The sequence below is a fragment of the Bidens hawaiensis genome, unplaced genomic scaffold (genome assembly GCF_021521415.1).
Source record: "Bidens hawaiensis isolate Kalapana, Puna unplaced genomic scaffold, B.hawaiensis_p1.1 tig00025185_1, whole genome shotgun sequence".
Classification (NCBI taxonomy): Eukaryota; Viridiplantae; Streptophyta; class Magnoliopsida; order Asterales; family Asteraceae; genus Bidens; species Bidens hawaiensis.
Window position 1 is genome coordinate 291,165 of NW_027494007.1, and position 21,236 is coordinate 312,400.

At 35.1% G+C, this 21,236-nt stretch overlaps 3 protein-coding genes and 1 pseudogene across 6 annotated transcripts; 2 read left to right on the forward strand and 2 right to left on the reverse strand.

The window, feature by feature from the left end:
- The first annotated feature begins 249 nt into the window (after window positions 1-249).
- On the forward strand, window positions 250-771 carry LOC143571038 (BON1-associated protein 2-like). Its single transcript, XM_077056551.1, has one exon. It carries the CDS (start codon window positions 250-252, stop codon window positions 769-771), a length of 522 nt encoding a protein of 173 aa, XP_076912666.1.
- Window positions 772-4,734: 3,963 nt separating this feature from the next.
- LOC143571051 (E3 ubiquitin-protein ligase At1g12760-like) lies at window positions 4,735-8,071 on the reverse strand (annotated as a pseudogene). The gene is made up of 4 exons (XR_013142037.1): window positions 7,373-8,071; window positions 7,155-7,287; window positions 6,598-6,759; window positions 4,735-5,072 (listed from the first exon to the last, which is right to left on the reverse strand). The product of XR_013142037.1 is annotated as an E3 ubiquitin-protein ligase At1g12760-like (transcript).
- Window positions 8,072-14,701: 6,630 nt separating this feature from the next.
- Window positions 14,702-20,834, forward strand: LOC143571052 (RHOMBOID-like protein 2). Of its 3 annotated transcripts, XM_077056571.1 has the most exons (6): window positions 14,702-15,041; window positions 15,984-16,147; window positions 16,240-16,403; window positions 16,496-16,746; window positions 16,825-16,963; window positions 20,670-20,687. In XM_077056571.1, exons 1-5 carry the CDS (start codon window positions 14,740-14,742, stop codon window positions 16,940-16,942), a joined length of 999 nt encoding a protein of 332 aa, XP_076912686.1. In that variant the 5' UTR covers window positions 14,702-14,739; the 3' UTR covers window positions 16,943-16,963; window positions 20,670-20,687. The 3 variants fall into 3 exon arrangements, with proteins under 3 accessions (XP_076912686.1, XP_076912687.1, XP_076912685.1); XM_077056572.1 differs by lacking the exon at window positions 16,825-16,963 and having other exon boundaries at window positions 20,613-20,834; XM_077056570.1 differs by lacking the exon at window positions 20,670-20,687 and having other exon boundaries at window positions 16,825-17,129.
- Window positions 18,389-18,605, reverse strand: LOC143571053 (uncharacterized). Its single transcript, XM_077056573.1, has one exon. The coding sequence runs from the start codon at window positions 18,578-18,580 to the stop codon at window positions 18,389-18,391; it is 192 nt and encodes a 63-aa protein (XP_076912688.1). The 5' UTR covers window positions 18,581-18,605.
- Window positions 20,835-21,236: the final 402 nt, after the last annotated feature.

Genomic DNA, 21,236 nt, shown 5'->3' on the forward strand with positions numbered 1-21,236 from the left:
TATACACATGTATAGTGTGGAAATCTGGAAGCAACATGGAAAGTTGGAAACTAATCAAATATCCATAATTAGCTCACATCTTGAAACATTCATCCACTAAGGAAACTACTCCCACACTCTCCCGGCACCTCCCTAGAACCACCACCACCACCACCACCACCGTCATCTCCACCATATATATATATACATATATATACATATATCTCCTCCCATATCCCATCAACAATATATATATTAACTAATTCACCAATGGAGATCACCATAATATCAGCTCAAGGTCTCAAGAACTCATCACTCTTCTCTCAACATATCAAACCCTTCATAACCCTCACCACCACCCCACCACCCTCCTCCTGCCACGTGTACACCACCACGGTGGACCATGAAGGTGGTGTCAATCCCACATGGGGTGACAAGTTTGATCTTTCCAATATTATTAATGCTAGCTTCTTCTACAATAAAAGTTCCTACATTTATTTGCAAGTGTACACCTATAGGTACTTCTTGTTGGGTCCTAGGTTACTAGGGTGGTGTGGGATTCCGGCTAGTGATATTGTCGATGGGTTTTCGCCCGTTGGGACGGTGAGGAGGTTGAGTTATAGGTTGAGGAAGAAAGATGGGTCAAGGGGGAATGGTGTGGTTAATGTGGTGGTCAAGTTGGAGAGTTCAATTTTTCAAGGACAAAGGCGAGTGGATTCTGATGTGGCAGATATGAGGTTTGGACGGGTGGCTGTTGGGATTCCGGTGAGGTCTCCGGCGGGCGGTTGGTGATCAAGGGAGTTTGATAGTGTAATTTGTTAAAGAATATAAGATATGATAGTCTATGTGATTATATTTTTGGTTTGTTTTGATAGTATTAATATTATATATATAGTACTAGAGAGTGATTAAGAGCACCCGGGCACCAAAACCTAATGTCCGGGTCTACGTGGCATCGGCGGATTTGAGGGAAACGTACATACCACGTTGTAAGCCTAAAGTCGGTATGGGAGGCCTGGGACTGCAAACGAGCAAGCAGACAACTAAAGTGGAACCATTCTCTCACAAACAATATTACGTGTATATATTTTTAATATGGTTTGTGGTGGTTCGTTGTTATGGATGAAAATGTTTGTTTCTTAGGGTTGTTTGGAATCTGATGTAAACCCAATGTTACATTTTTTGAACGTTTGTTGTTGTGAGTGTTCTAAGAATTGCTTTTGAATGTGATATATGTATGTAATAAATATGTGAATTTATGTATGATATTTAGGGGGGTGTAGATTGTATATTTTAGTACTTAGTTATTTTTATAGGAAAAAAAATAGATTAACTAAACAAATGTTTAAACAATTGTGTATGTTTGGTTACATAGGTATTTGTCGAGGTTCGATTTTCACAAATGATTATATTCTATAAATTCAAATTTGTCATACAAATTGATTATAATAAGCTCACGATATAGAGTAGTGGTGACTTGGTCTTCTAATCCAAATGTGTTTGAGGGTTCCGTGTCGTTATAAAATCAATAATATCAAAGGGTTAGTTTCAAACCAACAAAATCCATTAACAATTACCACTTGCCAAAAAAAAGTATGCAAGAAGTAATGCTAAAAATTAACATTTTGATAATCAAATGAAATACGCCCTGCTTGCGGTGCACGCATATAATGTATATATGTGTGAACCCTCAGGTGGGCAAAAGCGAAATTGCGCTAATTTTGACGTTATTTTACCAATATCGTGAAAATAACGTTAAAAGTGGCGGAAGGTTAATCAGGCATCATGTGGTGGCGTTGATAGCCGAAAGACAAGGGTACATGCACCAATCGGTCGGTGTCCCGATGGTTCAGTGTTATGTGTCTTATGTCCAAGGCTTGATGCAAAACTACTATCGAGCCGAGGGTCTCACCGGAAGCAGCCTCTCTATCCCTATGGGGTAGAGGTAAGGCTGTCTACATCTTACCCTCCTCAGACTCTACTATAGCTTTACTATTGGTGGGATATACTGAGTACGATGATGATGATGATAATCAAATGAAACAATATTTTATCTATATCTATCAAGTGACAAGAACCATTGAAGAAAAACTTAATAGACTTGTATAGTCGTATTAGATAATTGTGTACTTTTTTCATATTCTTAGACTAAGTTTTTCTATGTTCATTAATTATATATTCACTAGAGTGGACTGATTAAGGAAATATATATATTAAGATAAGATTAAAGATATAAATACAAATGGAATACAACAAAATATAAAGATATCATTAGTTGATGTAAAAATGACAGACAATATTGTGGAATATGTGAAGAACAAGACAAACCACCGTCTTTACTCCTCAAATGTTCCACACTCACGACCCCACTTTACAAGCCAAACGGATATCGATCATAAAACTTTTAACTAATTTAATCTTTTTGTAATTATTATTATTCTTCCTGTTATAAAGTAGCATTTAGTCAAAATATTCATCCACCTTTGTTATATAGAACATGTCTAGTAATTATTGTACACAAATTTCTTTTGTATACATGGAATTTTTGAAATTAATTTGATTAGTAGTGATCAGAAACATTATCCAAATGCCTTAACATTCAATTGTTTTTTATGTAATATAAGACATTAATATTTAATAGTAAATGATACTATGGGTAGGATAGCATATATTCACTTGACTTGGTCAGAACATCTTGAAGATCATGCATGTGGGATATATTTTAGCACTAAATATAAAGCTTTAAACTAAAGTCAAGAAAAGGACATGCTTAGAGGAAACTAACTTTTATTTTCCATCTACCATTCAATTATCTAATAATATATATACTAAAAGAAGAAAAAGAAAAAGAAACCCTAATATTATTCATCAAAGTTATCATATGAAAGATGTCAGAAATGCTAAATCTCATTTTATTAATTCCAAATCACAAGTGTTTTACCCAAGAACAAATACAAAGAATGAACGGATAGAAGCATCAATAAGAACTCAAATCGACAATATGTGATGACCGAAATCAGAAACAACATGAAGTAACAAAGAACAAGCAAGAGTCATCACTCAGACGAAACCATAGATAAACAAATCAGAACGATGATTATAAGAACCCTCCAGCAAGACGAACGAGAATATCACACTGAGAACTATGAAGATCCAAATCAGGAGCTAATTCTCAAATGTTAGGAATTACTATTATCTCGAAAACAAGAGATTTTAAGACATATGACTAAAAATGAGCGGTTGTAAATTGTAAGTCTGTAACACATCCATCCCATAAAGTTCCAAACTTAACATATCATGTTTTAAGTAGTTCAAATGGATAGGCCCAACATCTTTTCATCTCCAGCCCGGCTAGCTATTGTACAAGCTCATCAGCTAGTAGCGAGTAGCGACCAACTCCAAGCCTAGTTGCCAAAATGCCAATTATCCAACCCTCATCAACAACAAAAGAGCAATGAACCATAGCTAAAAACATATAGTATTTTAATTACACAATATTTTAATTATACGAATTGAACTTAGATAGATGTCAAAAAAATGAACTAGCCATTCACAGTCAAGAAAAAGAAAAAGGTAACTGAATTTTAATAATACAAAGTTGACATATTGACTGATAATAATTTATGTTGATATTTGGTCCGTGACAGTCCTAACTTTCACTTTAGTTGTTAAGGGTAATCCCGGTAGTCAAATTAAGAGTATGGATTTTATCAACCAATGTGTTCAAATTATGAGTATGGATTTTATCAACCAATGTGTTAGACTTTGTATTATTAAAATCCATTTTTTTTAAGGAAAAGAAAAATAAAATCCTTTTTATGGGCATGAGTTAATTGATGGGTTCGCTTTGCAAGCCTTACTTTTAGCCCATATAAATGGCCCGATATTTCATTTAATTAAGCCCATTCCACCTAATTGTAGTTCACTCAATGTAGAGGTGTATTTTTAGGAACCGGAACCGCGTAGGAACCAGTTCTGGGTATTGTCAACAAAAGTCAAAACCAAGTCAGGTAGGAACCGGTTTAGGGTATAGTCGGTATTTGACTTTGACTGGGTTTTTATCAGGTTTTTCGGGTTTCGGGTCGGGTTGGGTTTTGACTGGGTAAAGGTGAAACCGGTTCCGGCGGGTCCAGTTATAGGGAGAAATCCAATACCAGATCGTACCCACGGGTCAGGTCTGAAACCGAGTATTTCCAATTCAAATTGCACACTTCCCGTTTTCTTCTTGTATTATTTAATCTAAAGAAAATGATAAAGTGAGCCCAATGCAACCGAAAAAAGCCTATGATATCACCTATCAAATATCAAATACTCTGCTATAATGAGAAAACATACACAAACTGGTTCCTAGGAAGGTTGACCTAGGGTGTCCCCGTTGGTGTGTTGACCTCACTGGGGTGTCCCCGTTGGTGGGGCTGAGAGACAGTGGCTTCGTACCGGGACTGGCGGTTTTGAGAGCGGAGTCTAGGAAGGTTGCTAAGCATGAGACATCGTGTTTGGAGAATCAACACGTGTTCATTCCATTTGCCTTCGACACTTATTGGATCCCTAGCTCCCGAGGCGGTTCGCTTCTTGGAGCGGGTGCAGAAGGTGGTCCACAGCAACTCGCAGAGCCCGAGGAACCAAGGATTTATATTTAGTAGAATAGGCTTTGCGATTTAAAAGGGGATAGCGGCGCAGCTTGTTGCTCGCTTACCCATTATCCAGATGTAGTTCGGTTTGTGTTATATATAAAAGGATCAAAGAATATAAAAAAAAAATACAAAAACTGATGCATACAACTTTAACACGAGTATTTCACTTAGCTTACGGTTTCTCAAGAATCGTGATTTATGAACCCAAAAAAATAAACCTAACACGCGACAAACTGAATTTAACAAAAGCACACGAGAATCAAGAGCGGTTTGATACAAGTAACACTAATGATCTTACTATGCCTCCTCAGAGCCATGAGTGAGGTTCTTGACAATGTTGTACTTGCACAGAGGGCATGTTGCATTGATGAAGAGCCACTTGTCTATGCAGCTGCAATGAAAATGGTGAGAACATGGAAGCTCGGCTTCATCGTCGTAGGCCGAGAGGCATATGCAACACTCTTACATGTTTATCATTAATATTATATGTTAAGTTATTGCTAAAGCGGGTAATCTTGACCCGTTGACTTGTAAATTAGTCAACTATCTAAAATAATGACCCATTTTAACATGAACCAGTTTCACAGTCCATTCACTACCCATCTTAAGAGGCTAGTTAAAAACTAAAACGAGCAAAAGTAATACCTATATTTGTTTCTAATAAAAGTGAATTGCGGTTTTCATCCCTGTGATTTATCCAAATATGCGGTTTTAGTCCAATAGTTTCAAATTTGCGATTTTCGTCCCTGTGGTTTCATTTCACTTGCAATTAAACCTGAATTCACTAATCTCGTTAAGTTTGGTCGTTAAACTCATCAGTGTGCCCTTCACGTGAGGGGCAGTTTTGTCATTTTTCCCTCAAAATACAACCCAGCCCCTCACGTGAGGGGGCTTGCGAATTTGGATTATGGTTTATTTGAGGAAAAAAGGACAAAACTGCCCCTCAAGTGAGGAGCACGCTGATGGGTTTAACGGCGAAACTTAACGGAGTTAATGAATTCGGGTTTAATTGCAAGTGAAATGAAACCACATGGACGAAAATCGCAAATTTGAAACTATTGGACTAAAACCGCAGATTTGGATAAACCACAGGGATGACAACCGCAATTCACTCTTCTAATAAATAAACTGATTTTTAAGCAAGCACATTAATTTCACTTTCACATATCCAACTCCATATTCAAAGTTTATTTTGACTACACCAGTTGGAAACAAACCACGCACTTTTTTTTATTTCGATTTTAGCAACCTAACATAAAAATTAGTCTCAAAACGAAAACTTACTTAAAACTAATTACTAAATTAAACAACCAATCTCACATCATATGCGATATGAAATGCAAAGAATGCTTATGTAGAGAATAAAAAGTAAATTCATTAGCAAGTTTGAAAATGGTATTTAAAAAAAATGTTTTTAGAATATTCACTAGATGCACAAATAAGATGCTACGTCATCAGTTCTTAGAGAATAAGCGTAAAATACCTGTTGCTAGTTGAATAAAGCATTTGTTGCTACAACTGGTAAAACAAATGTAACTTGATTGCTAAAATCAACAAATGTCGGGTTAAACAAGCCAAAAAATAGCAACTTGCTTTCACTTTTTGTCCTAAGATGGTAATATAAATTTTTATTGCTAATATGGTGCATAATCTTTCACTTGGATGTGTTGTTAATTCATTACGAACATAGTTTTTTGCTAACAGATTAATTTGACACATGATGATGTTGCCTACAAGTGGCGTCCATGTGGCTTTTATTATTGCTAATACGGCCACAAAACTATTAAATTGTACAGATAACATCTAACTACAAAAGCGAAAACAGGCTGCCATTATATGACTTTAATACTAAAATGCAAATTAGTTCTGTTTCATGCAATGTGCGCCTTATTTGACTAAACCGATCTGATCAACGTTTCGAACCTAACAACATCTAATTAGTCAATAAATGCACACACGCAAGAGAGAGAGAGAGAAATCTTACAGCGTCTTCGGGCGACAGAACATGCCCAACCGGTGAGTCAGTCCCGCACTCGATCATTACTCCACCACACATCCCTTGTATCTCATCATCCGTCTTTCCACCGTTGTCACGCCTAAACGTGAACTTCGGCAACAACTCAATATCCTCTTTGGTTGCACCTTCCTATAACACATTATTTAGCAAACTCAAACACGCCACACGTGTAACAACTAACATATATGTATATAAGGGCGTCCGTAGTGGGGCGACAAACAACCAAAAAGGGGGCGATTTTTTTTTGAACACCCCCCCCCCCCCGGCGACAAAGAGGCAAAATGGGGGGGGGGGGATGAATTCTTGTCGCCTGTTTGTGTGTTTATGTGTATTATTATAATATATGTGTGTGTGATATATAGATATATATATATATATGTATATACATATAGGGCTACAACACCATTACACCTCTAAAACAAAAACCCACCCTTTGCTGACTAGGCGCCACATGGCGCAAGTCGCCCCATTTTGTCGCCCCTCCACTACACATAGCCTAACAAATCATAAACAAAGTTCCTTACCTGATCAGCAACGGCATACAAGACAGCAATAATACACGGAAGACAACAACAAACCGCAATACCAATAACACACGCAAGCGCCACACAAAACACAACAAAAAACACATCAAACGCCAAGAATATCACACAAAGCCTGCATGATCAAAAACATTCAAATCATGTGATCAGCGAACTTATACAAGACATTAAAACAAACGATAATTAAACATTTAACCGACCAATAAAGCTTAGGCGAATTCTGAGCCATCACTTGCCCACCCGACGAAATCCAATAAAACCCGAGAATCCACCACACGAACGAAAACATAGTATTCGCAGACTCCAAATACTTCGCCACACCACTACTTTCACTATTCGTCAAATTCGCCAATGTCACATACCGACTATGACCCGAACCCTGACCCGAACCCGAATTGCCCGCCCACCGTCTATTTTTATACTCACTCCACACACAAACCATATGCACAACACACTGAACCGCATACCCGACAAGCCAGACCCTAAGCCAGGCGGCGGGGGACTCGTTTCGGCTTAATATTAAAACGACAAGGGCGACGAAAACAAAGGCTAAATTCCAAAGGAGGTTAAGTATGACTACGGGTTTCGAATAGGCCCAATCGGTTTGTCTGTCCTCCAGCTGCTCAGCTGCGGTTTCTCTGACTAGCATCGATGGCTCGCGCATCATCCGGCGGCTGCTGGCTCGGCGTAGGAAGCGAGCCGCGTCGCGTAAGCTTTGGCGCCGGAGTGATCGCCGGCCACGGTCGTCGTCGTATAGCAATGGCGTGGTTACCGGGAGGAGCTGGAGCCAACATTATTATTCTTATTATTATTATGATTATTAATTAATAATTAAGAAATTAATAATAATAAGACCAGACCAAACCCTAATGGTTTAATGAAGATAAAACATAGGATCTTGATTACAGGTGGAATTGGAATTAATTGGATTCGAAAATTACGATGTTGGGAGTCTGACTGAAGACTATGTTGTTGTGTTTGGTTGTGTGAACTGTGAGGGTGGGACCCACCGGAAAACAAGAACTGATGATTTTGCGGGTAAATTGAGAAGTGAAGTGATTGTATTGTGTGTACTTTTGTTTTGATGATACATGTATCTCGTGTGTAACTTAACTGCATACGGTTGGGAAAAGCAGATAATATTAATGATCTCAATCAAGTCTATTGATACGGAAGAAAACTTAACGGTCTAAACTTTTTTATGAATTTCAAATTGATTTTTTATCAGAAGATTGACACGGGTTGATTGATGTAAAATTCAACTCGAAATAGTTAACGTCGTTAAGTTTTTCTTAACGAGGGATCATTAAAAGCAAAAAAAATTTGTCTGGAACTACCAGTGGCAATTAACTCAGTTGCGATTTAGATCGACCAATAGTCTTTAGTTGTGATTAAATTCAGTATTGCTTTATTTTATTCTGATTATTGTTCTTTCAAGACTTTATAATTTTAGATTCAGATTAATAATAATAATAATAATACAAAAGGAATCGAGCTTAAAGATTCTTAAAATATATAGTGAAAGCTATGGTGACTTTTAGTTTTTAGAATTTAGGAGATACATGTCCAGGGTGTTAAAACGTCAAGCTATTGATAAATTATGCAAAGTTAAATCGCTTGAAATTTATTGAAGCAAGCTTAAAAGAGCTCAAGCCTGAAAACAAATGTTAGATCAAAGGTTGTTGAGTAGATTTATATACTTATGATGTTTGCATTTATTGAAATAATGAGATCAATTGATCTATGAGTTTTGATAGCTAGACAAGATAGTAAAAGTGATGTTTAAGAGTTAATTAAAAGCTATTATTATACTTAATAATATAACATTTTTAGTTTAGTTCTTAGCTCTTATCATATAATTTCTGATCTTATTAAAATTCTATAATTTAATACTTGTAACGAGGCGTAATCAGTTGTTTTAAATGCATAGTTGATTTGGAATTTCTTTTTATAATATTTGATGGTGTTGACAAGTTCACGCTACAATGAAGATAATTTTAGAAGTCAGAGTTCTTGGATCAATCATCAGATATCAAGTAGTCAAGCTGTATGAGTTATTTATACTTCTGTATAAAGAATGATTATAAAATGTACGATCAATAATTGAAACTTTAGATAAAATACACTACGTATAAGTTTGTACAAAGAATAATAAATTGATTTTATAGATCAGTTTTAAAATAACTTGGTCTTTACTAATACACATTAAAAAAAGTTAGTACATAATTTTACTAACATTTTTTTTTTCAATTTAATCATATTCATATTATTTGCATTATGTTGCTAAGACTTGTTAGCTATTAAATAGCTTCAAAGTATATCAATTTCATAACATACATGAAAGTTGATAGATTAGTTACATTTACAATCTAATGCTAATGTTGAAACATCTGAATTAAAAAAGAAATAAACTAATTACAGAATTATGGTATCTTTTGGTTGAGCCAACATAATATTTCAATACCACAAACGCTTAGGTGTAGTGACAACAATAGAAATTATTTTGTGTTATGGATGTATGTGATATTCAAGTGGCGTGGTATATTTTTAGACGATGGTATAGCATGTTTTTGAAAGATGACATGACAAGCCCAGAAAAAACGAGAAATAAAGAGATTTTGAAGTTGTTTTAGTGTGAGCTGAATTGAACTTTCGTTTATATGCATGTCGTTGTGTGTATTTTCTTGTCCCAAAATTGTATTTTATTATTGGAACTTTATTTAATTTTTACGGTAATAATAATCCTTCAGACTTTCATACATAAAAACATGATGACACCTATAAATAATTTTTCTAAACCCGCCAATGATAGCTATGAACATTTGTAACATGTATTCTCATAACTCTCCTACAACATTTGGAAGACACCGATAAGCTGAACATAAGAAGCATTTTAATTAAACTTTAACATGAATAATTGTCAAAAGTTAAGGCATAACATGTGTATATGCTTACCACGCATAACATGTGAAATGTTTCTCATATGTTACACTTAAGCGTCAATTAGTTTCCCATATGCCATTACCTATGTTGGTATGTTGGAGTGTCAGGTCGATCTAATTTGAAAGTGGGTGAAAGAAGTTGGAACATCAATAAAATATCACCAATTAGGAATTTTATATTTTTATAAAGATTGACGGTGTTGGTCTGTTAGTACTGGTTTCACAGGTCATCCATCCCGATTATTCTTGCCTCCACATTCCACGTGTATATTGATGTTAATTTTAAACGACTTATATCAATTTTTTTACAAAATTTAGTATTTAATAACGAAAAGAACCATACGATTGTTCAACTAACACAACACACTTCTATCGAATTTGGTATTCTAAGAAAACGACATTTTATCACATATATAGTGTGTTATAACTAATTATCCGTCTCCCTTCTTATATTAAATATATATATTATAATTAAATGTTTACGTAAGAAACAAAATTTCTTAAAAGGTTTTAAGAAACTTTTGCTAATAAATTATTATTATATGATTAAATTTTTTACCAATAAGTTATATTTTAGAAAAAAAACTTCTAAAAAACAAATTGATTTTAATAATTCAAATCATGACTCATTGTCTGATAATAATCTTTATTGTTAGGGGGTGTTTGGTACAGAGAATGGAATTGCAGAGAAATGGAATAGAGAAATGGAATTGCAGAGAAAGGGAATTGGTCTGGAGAATGAGAATTGACTGTTCTGTTTGGTAGTACAGAGATTTCAGTAGAGAAATATAGCTGAGAATCATTTCTCTTGTTTGGTACATAGGAAATAAACAGAGAATTATATCAACTTTATCATTAGCACAAGTATTTTTTTCATAACAAATATTTATTAAAAAATAAAAAACATATAAAAAGATGCATAAATTCCAACCAAAATATGCATTGATCAAACCAATTCACATACAAAACATAGTTTTTAAGCAAAAAACATCAACCATAGTTAAAACCAATTCACATACAAAACATACTTCAACCATACACAACTATCCCATTGAACCGTCGGTATACAACTCGACCATCTCAATTTTCTCTTCTATTGTCAACGCAAGAAAAGAACGTCCTAGATCCACATCTTTACCAATCAAATGAGCTGCTTTGAACCGTTTTTTCGTAGTGATACCTGGTAAAGCTTTCAACTCATCACTAACCTTTTCATAGATTTCACGAGCCTCCATACCTTCTTTGCTAAGTTGTTCACCCACCATCTCCCCAAATCGAAGCAAAACTTCCTTGATATCTTTGCAAGACTCTCGATATATCTCATCTGCATCCGTGATTCTACCTCTTTTGCGCTTGCTTGTTACACTTCCTGTTAGAGGAACCAAACTTATATATGTCATTAAAATATGATATTATGGCTGCAAAAAGATATCATGTTGTTACTTTTGTTGCACGGCTTATTTCTTATCGAACGTGTCACCACAACGCCAACAAGTTTGGCTTCGGTTTTAAGGGCTGCACGTTGTAAGTTTTAAGAGGTCCATAGTCTAATTTTTCTGTTATAAGGGCTGCACGTTTGTAAGTTTTGAGTTAGTTTTCACTTAAACGGGTTGGTTTCTCTAGGGTTTTAAGGGCTGCACGTGAAGCCAACTGGTTCAGCTTTTGGTGCTCCGTTTTGCTGTGCAAGATTGACGGTGAAGCTGCAAATAGCCTTAGAACTGTGTTAATGTGGTGAGGGGTTTGCAATCACTACATATATTTCTGTCTCAATTCTCAAAACTAATTTTTAGCTTTTTAACTAATTTTGTAACTTAGCCTCCTGTTACATGCTGGTCCATTTGAAATATATGTGTAGTTAGCTTACATAATTGAAAAGAGACATATTTTGCATGTTCTCACAGTCAGTCATTACTGATTTTAGTTAATTAAGATCAAGTTCTATGCTCAAAACAATATAAAGTATAGTCCCTTTTCTACACTTCAAAGTTTCAATAAGAAACAAGCAGAGTTACTGGTAAAACATATAATACACATATGCTTTTAATGTAAAATGCACATGTAAAATATTTTTCTTAATTGTAACTCAGCAAGTCTCTGAAATAAGATTAGGAGGAAACTAGGGTCATATTAATTGTATTCAAAAGAACTAGAGTCATAGTTGAGAAGAACATGAAAATTTGAACCCAAAATGGTGATATTATTTGTTTTTTTAATCTAAATAAGGTTTTTTTTTTGGGTTGCAGGTGGATTATGCCTGCACCCCTGAAGAAGTGCAACAGCATTTTCAGTCTTCGGTTTTAAGGGTTACCAAAGTGCCGGTTCGGATGCTTTTTAACACACGGTTTATAGGTATCTTTCAGGTCTGATTTATACCAAGTTCAGGGTTCAAAATAAACACGTTTAACTTACAGCTTTCTGTTTTAAAATCAATATTTTCTGTTTCGTAGTTTTAGTTATATACCTGTCATATTTTTATTCCAAGAATGCCCTTTGCCACATTTATTGACTAAAACTGGTTCCTCACCACAACACGGTCCTGGACCAGTTATAATATATTGCAAATGACTTAATAAAAGTTTCATACTGATAATAGGGTTCTCGGAACCTTAATAGTGGTTTGGGTTCGTTTGGGCCCGTTAGGCCTTTTGTTCGGTTTTAAAATGTATGTTTTCACATCAAACAAGTTCGGGTCAGATTATATGTTTAAAATAATATATGTGGGCTGTTAAAATGATATCATAACGGTACTTAGACTATAGGGTTCAGTTCTTGATCAAACGAGCCACTTAACTGTCGTTTCAGGGTATTTTAAGGCGTGGTTTTTATAATACTTTTATAGCTTCGTCAAAATACTTTTATACAAACAAAAAAGGATACCTAGTTGCTGGAAAATATGTGATAAAGTTCCAGGGTTCAATGGTTGCAAGACGAGTTGTTTTTCAAACTATTTCACATGGAAAATATTAACCGATTGGCCATGAGAGTGGCCACTGTTTTGAGGGCTGTTATAATACGAACTTAGCACATTAATATTCTTGATTATATCAGCATTTAGACTGTATATTTCTTGGTTAGTTCATGATTTTGTTTAGGTTACAATGATGTAACCGGTTTTTAAGCTTTATTTCATTAGGTAGTTGTTAGATACCGGTTTGGGCTGTTAACACACGGGTTCGGGCCTTGGATTTGTTAACATGTAATGAGCATAAAAAAACGAATTGATACCTTCAATATGCAGACTCACACAAGATCAGAGGAGTAGAGAAAGAGAGCGTACCAGAGAAGGGGTGCCTTGGATTGGATTGGGATTCCAGTGGAGGTCAGAAGAGGCTGGAGAAAGAAGATGATTCCAGTGGAGCGATCGTTGAAGAGGCTGGAGAAATGGGAGAAATGAAAAGGAGGAAAATGGAGAAATGAAACCCTAGAGAAATCCATTTCTCCGCCTTTTTTAGAGAAAAGAAATCGGGAAATGGAAATGGTTTATTTCCATTTCTCACGTCTTTCTTTCGTAAACAAACAAGAGAATTGTTTCCATTTCCATTTCTCACCCTCCAATTCTCTGTACCAAACACCCCCTTAATATAACCAATAGAAAATTTAACTTTTAATTTGTTTACAAGGACAATCACACTCTAGTATCATAAATTTTCACTTATTTTCACTCAGAAAGAAGACGGGTTCTCATTTTGATCATAATGATCATTGTGAGAGAGACCAAACAAATCTCAAATGTAAAGTTTGAATGATTACAAGAATCACGAATGTGCTTGTAATTGAAAAAGGAAATTAAAATTGGTAGTGCCGCTGATTAAATGGCATGGACTGGTACCGGTCAATGCGTCATAGTTTGTATTTTTGATTGTCAGTTAGCCATAACCTTGGAGATCAAGGGTTCGAGTTCCGTGGTAAAAATAGTGTTATTATTAAAGGTAGATTAACCTGACATTAAAAAAAGAGTAAATCACCAAAATATGGCATTTCAACAACGATATAACAAACATTGCATTTTAAACTTCTTTTTGAAATAAACATATACTAATCTTTTTTTTTAAGTCTTCCATCTTACATTCAATTACGAATTATACTAACCACATGGACAACTCAAATTATCCACACGAAAATTTGTTTGGCCACCGACTTTTTCACACAAAAGTATTCCCTTGTCGCTAATTTTCATCCACGCGACAAGGATAATCTGCATTCAGATATCTACATGTTTAACATTCGCTTCTTCTAAACAATATATGCCTATTCAAACTTTAATTATTTTTGAGATATTTGACATTGATGACTTTGTGTATTAAATATTAAATTCAAATTAAATTTTTAATTATTTTTCTCAAAGTTACAATAAATAAATAAATAAATAAAATATAATAATAATAATAATAAATTATGAGGTAAGGTGTAACGCGTATTGGCAGCGGATCACCACCTAACAATGAAACCGACATCCAAACCAAACCAAACCAAACCAAACCAAACCAAACCAAACCGAGTTACTTTCAACCAAATCATTACGTCTATATCTCTTCCAAGTTACTCCCTCATATACACAACTATAAACATTAAACAAACACATATTCATCTCAACTAACAACTTAACAGATCAATCAAAACATCAAATGGGTACTGGAGATCTAGAGAGCTGGGGTAACAACAAGACCAGAACTACTGGCCCACCACCAGCACCATCTTATTCACACTACGAACAACAACCATCATCATCGGACAAACAATGGACTTCTTGGCTCGTACCCATGATTGTTGTCGCCAATGTGGCCATGTTTGTTGTTATTATGATTGTGAATGATTGTCCAAAGAACCATGATGAGAGTCTTGAAGGTGATTGTGTTGCTAAGTTTCTTGGTAGGCTTTCGTTTCAGCCGCTTAAGGAGAATCCTTTGTTTGGTCCTTCTTCTTCCACGTAAGCTTTTCGATGTGTTCGAATCGGTTAATTTGTGTTCAGGGTTTGTTATTGATTGATTTAGTTAGTAATTAATTGAATTAACCAATGGTTGCTAGTTGCTAGTCGGGCGGTGGGGTAGGGACAATGTTGCAAAAATCCTGACTAGGCGCCGATTACCCATTGATTAATTTTGGGCTAGTCGGTCAATGGTCAAATCCGGCCAAAATTGCGAATAATCAGACTTAGTCGGTGTTTTCTTGTAAGGTTCTGACCAAAATCGTCGGTTTTCGACGAGATTCTGGCCAAATTCAGTGGTTTCTAATGAGATTCTGGCCAATTTCCAGCCAAAATGTATATGTGTATATATAAAACTGAAAATTACATATAAAAATGTGTGTGTATATATAACTGAAAATTGTTCATTAAAGTCTGATTCGATTAATTTTGATTAATCTTGATTAATCGCTAGTCTTGACCCCACCGCCTGACTAGTGACTAGCGATTTCTACAACATTGGGTGGGGATAAGTGATTAATTGGGATTAATCATATTGGAATTTATATGTAATTTTTTAAATATACATGCATATATCAAATTTTGAGTATAAAATTTTCAATTTTGACCGATTTTGATCAAATAGCGGTTAATCGTGACTAGTCGGTGGGGGTACCAACTAGCAATTAATCGGCTGCGCTTAGGCGGGTTTTTTTACAACCATTGTTCTCATAATCGATTAATCGGAATTGTAAATGGTTGTTCTTGATTATGATTATGATTTAGGGTTTTTTTTGTATATAAACCAATTGAAGATATTTTTATAAAAAATATGATTGTCTTTTATATGAACATTAAAAGCTTTCTCAGTTGGTCATATATATATTTGTATTTGTCATGATCTACTTTTGGTTTGTGATTTAATTTGGCATTTGGGTCTTATAATTATTATTAAAATAATTATAGATTGGAAAAATTGGGAGCTCTGGAGTGGAATAAAGTGGTGGATGACCATCAAGCATGGAGACTAGTCTCGTGTATCTTTCTGCACGCCGGAGTTGTTCATCTACTCGCAAACATGTTAAGCTTGGTTTTCGTTGGAATTCGTCTCGAGCAACAGTTCGGTTTCGGTACGTTTCCTTATTAACTTTCACATTTGGTAGAATCATATAAACATAAACATATTTTGATTACTATTTGTTTATATACATGAATACAACAGTTCGAGTCGGGATACTCTACATGCTATCCGGGATCGGTGGGAGCATATTATCTGGTCTTTTTATAACCGATAATATCTCGGTTGGTGCTTCGGGTGCTCTGTTTGGACTTCTTGGAGCTATGTTATCTGAGCTTCTCACCAATTGGACTATTTATGCTAATAAGGTAATCATAATATTATATTCACAAAATTATTTAAAATAAAAAAAAATGGCCAAAATGCATATGTATTTAATTTTCTTCATATCTTTTTGTAGGCTGCAGCTTTGTTTACACTCATTATTATAATTTTGGTTAACTTGGCTGTCGGGATGCTACCGCATGTTGATAACTTTGCACATATCGGAGGTTTCTTAACAGGTTTTCTTCTCGGGTTTGTACTGCTTATCCGGCCTCAGTTTTCTTGGCAAGAGCGCCATAATCTTCCTGTTGAAGCGCGTAGCAAATCAAAGTACACGGTCTTCCAATACGCGTTTTGGCTTCTGTCGGTCGTTTTATTGGCTGTTGGGTATGCTTTGTTTCACAATTTAGTTTTGTACTAGGATCAAATGGTTAAAATTAAATTAAGCGAAAATGTGTTTTACAGGTTTACAGTGGGGCTGGTGATGCTTTTCAAAGGCGAAAATGGGAACGAGCGTTGTAGCTGGTGCCATTACTTGAGCTGTGTTCCGACTTCAAGGTGGCGTTGCGATAATAACCAATGATTTTATTTTATTTTATTCCGCGTAGGGGATTGTTAACATGATTCTTATTATTGTTTTCTGGTTGTGAATTTGTGTTTTTATATGTAGTTAGGGTATGATATATTTGTTTGTACATGTAACAAACTCTGATACATGAGATTATAGATATATGTGTGTATATATGTTATATTATCTGACATTTATTTTCCGGCTTGTCGATGACATATATTGTTTTTGGTTATATATTTACATCATGTGCCTGAAACATTAATGGTTCTTGGTAAACGGTTAGGTGCTTCTTCGTCCTCTTTCGTATGAATGAAAAGATGATTTGCTTCGGTTACTCGGCCTTCATGGAACATTTCAGCTTTGTTCAATAAGTTTATTTATTTTAAGTTGTTCTGTTTATTTTCGCCTTAGACGAACACGAGTAAAACTATATATATATATATATATATATCGAAACGGTGCCATATAGAACATTGTACATTTCTCATTTCTTTTGTAAAACTTACATATTCTAAAACTTACATAGAATTTTCTTTTCATCATTAATAAGTTGTTATGTTTTCTTGAAAACAAATTTGGAATTTGATTTCTTGAATTCACAACGAAGTTTTAGAGTTGTTTCACAATCAATTAGCTAGCGTTTTTTCACGAAATAGAACATCATCATCGTACTCAGTAAAAGATTGTAATTGACAAACCGTGTAATATGGGCATTAAACAAAGCTTGTATATTGATGTTTTTTTTGTGTTTTCTTATTCTCTTGGTAGGGAATAGAATATATATAACCAAAACATATGCAATGGCTTTAGACAAGAATTGAAAATGCACTTATGATCATGCAATGAAGTTTGGTCGGAAAACATAGAGTTACATGTAATTGGTAAAAACAGTTTTTCTTTCATATGATTTTCTGCTTAAAACATCTGAATCCGAATCAACAATTATTATCTCTATTACATTTACAATTCACGCAGACCCTTTTTCTAACTTTCTTACAAAAAAAATATATTTATTAAAAATTATTTCTATTATAATTATGTATAGCAACTTCTTTATTTATTTGATAACTACCATAACCGTCGCCCTGTTTCTTAACCGTCTTTGAGGCATTCCGTTAACTTCTCCATGAGGAGTACTAACGGCATAGGCGGTTTCCGTTAAGTTGCTTTTGTAGTTCCTTTGGTTTAATTATAACAATAAAAATAAAGATAACCAATGTTGTAAAAGTGGCCGAGTTTGTTTGACTTTTATATGTAGCAAATATTATTGGCAAGTGCTATAATCTAAAACCGAACACAAAATACACCGTGGTAACAATGCTAGTTACATAAACAAAGAGAAATGAATCATACATATGCATGCATTAATTAATAGCAACATACATTACAAACCAGATTCATTTATGATAATAATTTTGAGATAAGTTCGAGAGAGAAGAAGAACAATAATAATAATAATCAATGATTTGGGTTGGAGGCAATGGAGAGAAAGATGATAACGGCCACCAACACCACCGGAACCAAAATCATCATCGGGATGGAGGGTGCGGCCACGGGTCCCATCGTCAACGGCAGAAACAACATGCATCCCACCACCAACAGCATGGCCACCATCGATCCAACACCCCAACCATACTCCACGTTCTCCATTTTTTATTTAATATATTCTTTCTTCTCCTATTAATTTCTGTTGTATGTATGTATCTCACTTGATTTATTTCTTGGTCCGGCCGGTGAATATATATAGGTTCGGTCGACGGTTGCATGCATGGCGGTTATTCGGTTGCGACGGTTAATCCGGTAAACTTAACCGTTAAATGAAAATTAAATAAAATCAAGGTTACTTATGTCATTTTATCTTATTTTAATTGACAGTTAGTTGTTATTATATTATTTTTTCTGTATGGTTTTAATTTATTCTTTGTTTACACTCATTATATTATTTTTTCTGTATGGTTATAATTTTGGTTAACTTGACTGTCGGGATGCTACCGCATGTTGATAATTTTGGTCTTCTAATTAGGGCTGTAAATGACCCGAGTCGAGTCGAGTCGAGCTAGAGTGTACTCGAGCTCGAACTTAATCGAGGTGGCTTGAGCTCGGCTCGTTTTCTTTATCGAGCTGAAAAATCAAGCTCAAGCTCGGCTCGTTTAAAGTTCTAGCCGGGCTCCTTAAACTTTTTTAAAATTTTTATTTTTTATTTTATATTGTAAAATTTTGATATATAACATACAAAAAAATATAATGTTAATATACATATTATATAAACTTTATAAATTAGAAAATTTATATGTTTTATTTTTGTCATTCTTTTATAAGGTTTTAAGTATCGAGTGACATAATATATGTATAACTTTTATTTATTTATTTCTTGGTATTATATTATTACATATAGATATTAAAATTTAGGGTTTAATCTAAACGAGCCAACGAGCCGAGCTAACGAGTCAAGCCAAGACCGAGCCACGAGCCGAGCTGACCCTGGCTCGAGCTCGGCTTGTTTAGAAATCGAGCCGAGTCGAGTCGAGCTCATTTAGAATCGAGTTTTTTCGAGCCAAGCTATTTTCGAGTGAGTTTCGAGCGAGCCGCGAGCCACGGGCTTTTTGAACAGCCCTACGTCCAATATGTGTTTTGGCTTCTGTCTGTCGTTTTATTGGCTGTCGGGCAGTGATGGATCCAGGAAATTTTCTTACAGGGTCGGAAAACCTTTTAGTCAGTATTCAGTTGACCATAGCTACATAATTTTTTTTCCGATCCGGTTCGGTCGGTCGTGTCAAGTAATTGGTATATATATATTTTTTTGTCCAGTTGGGCCCCTCCGATAAGCTAGAATCGGGTCGGCTCGAGTAATATAGAAAAAAGATAATCAAACAAAAAAAATACATATAACTTCATTAGAAATGTATGAATAAAATGTCATATATCTAAAAATTGTTCTTTACGAGTTTTCATCTTTTGAAACTTAACAAAAACATCATATAGTACGCATGGCTTTTTCAATAAAACAAATACAACTATCGTTTAAATTCTCATCACTCATTTGATTACGCAAATCAGACTTCACATAAAAGTATTTTCATCGTTTCCAGTTGCGACGGGTAATACTAGAGCTAGTCTCAATAACGGTAAACCAATACAAATGAAGTTGGTGAGCAAACCAGCATATGTAGAAAGTCGAAGCATTTTTTTTGAAGATTAAAGCTCTTATAATCCGTTGAACTCACCTAATAAACTATTTGCGCTATTGTAACCTTTTTAAATAAGTTAAATGTATATTAGGTTGATAGTTTTGGGCTTGGACTTAAAACTTAGGAATAGATTGATTGAATATTTGGCTTAAATTTATTTATATACATTTATTATAGAATTATAAATGTAAATTTGTAATTTTATTTTTTATTATGGCCGGTCTTGAAATTTTATGGGGGTCGTTCTCGAATTTTCACAGGGTCTTTTTGTCGTTCTCGAAATTCCTCAGGGGTCGGTGTCAAAATTCTAGAGGAGTCGATCAAGATTTTTAACATATATATACCACAAAAAAAATTTCCTCACAGGGGTCGGCCGACCCCCACCTCAAAGGGTAGATACGCCCCTGCTGTCGGGTAAGCTTTGTTTCACAACTGTTTCAGTTTTTACTAAGGATCAAATAGTTAAAATTAAATTAAGCGAAAATGTGTTGCAGATTTACAGTGGGACTAGTGATGCTTTTCAAAGGAGAGAATGGGAACGAGCGTTGCAGCTGGTGCCATTACTTGAGCTGTGTTCCGACTTCAAGATGGCGTTGTGATAATAACCAATGATTTTATTTTATTCTGCGTAGGCGATTGTTAACATGATTCTTATTATTGTTTTCTGGTTGTGAATTTGTGTTTTTATATGTAGTTAGGGTAATTTGGTATGTAACTGAAGAGGTATGTACCCGCCTCAACACCGAGCGAGGCGGGTCAACCCACAAGATATAGACAAGAGTCTTGAAATCAAGACATTATGAAGGCACAAAGCCAAAACCTATGCGCATGGCGCATATAACATATGCTCACGCATATCACACATGCGCGTGGCGCATCCGCGCGTGGCGCATATCACATGATTGTGCATATCACATCTGCGCATGAAATATCTGCGCGTGAGAATAAAGAGAAGACCTCGCGCATCCTCAGGATAGGCGCGTATCACACGTGCACATAATCAACCTCGTCCTTATCCAAATCAGGATTAGGGCAACCTTGATTGTGCACGTCAGACAACCTTCCAGAAGGTATCTTTTTAAGGAATAAGAATATGCTGATGTTGACAGCTGCCAGTG

Coding starts and splice junctions, on each gene's coding strand:
- LOC143571038 (XM_077056551.1), top strand. CDS start 250: ATGGAGATCACCATAATATCAGCTCAAGGTCTCAAGAACTCATCACTC.
- LOC143571052 (XM_077056572.1), top strand. CDS start 14,740: ATGGGTACTGGAGATCTAGAGAGCTGGGGTAACAACAAGACCAGAACT. Junction 15,042..15,983: donor TTTGGTCCTTCTTCTTCCAC/GTAAGCTTTTCG, acceptor AAATAATTATAG/ATTGGAAAAATTGGGAGCTC. Junction 16,404..16,495: donor GGACTATTTATGCTAATAAG/GTAATCATAATA, acceptor ATCTTTTTGTAG/GCTGCAGCTTTGTTTACACT.
- LOC143571053 (XM_077056573.1), bottom strand. CDS start 18,580: ATGGAGAACGTGGAGTATGGTTGGGGTGTTGGATCGATGGTGGCCATG.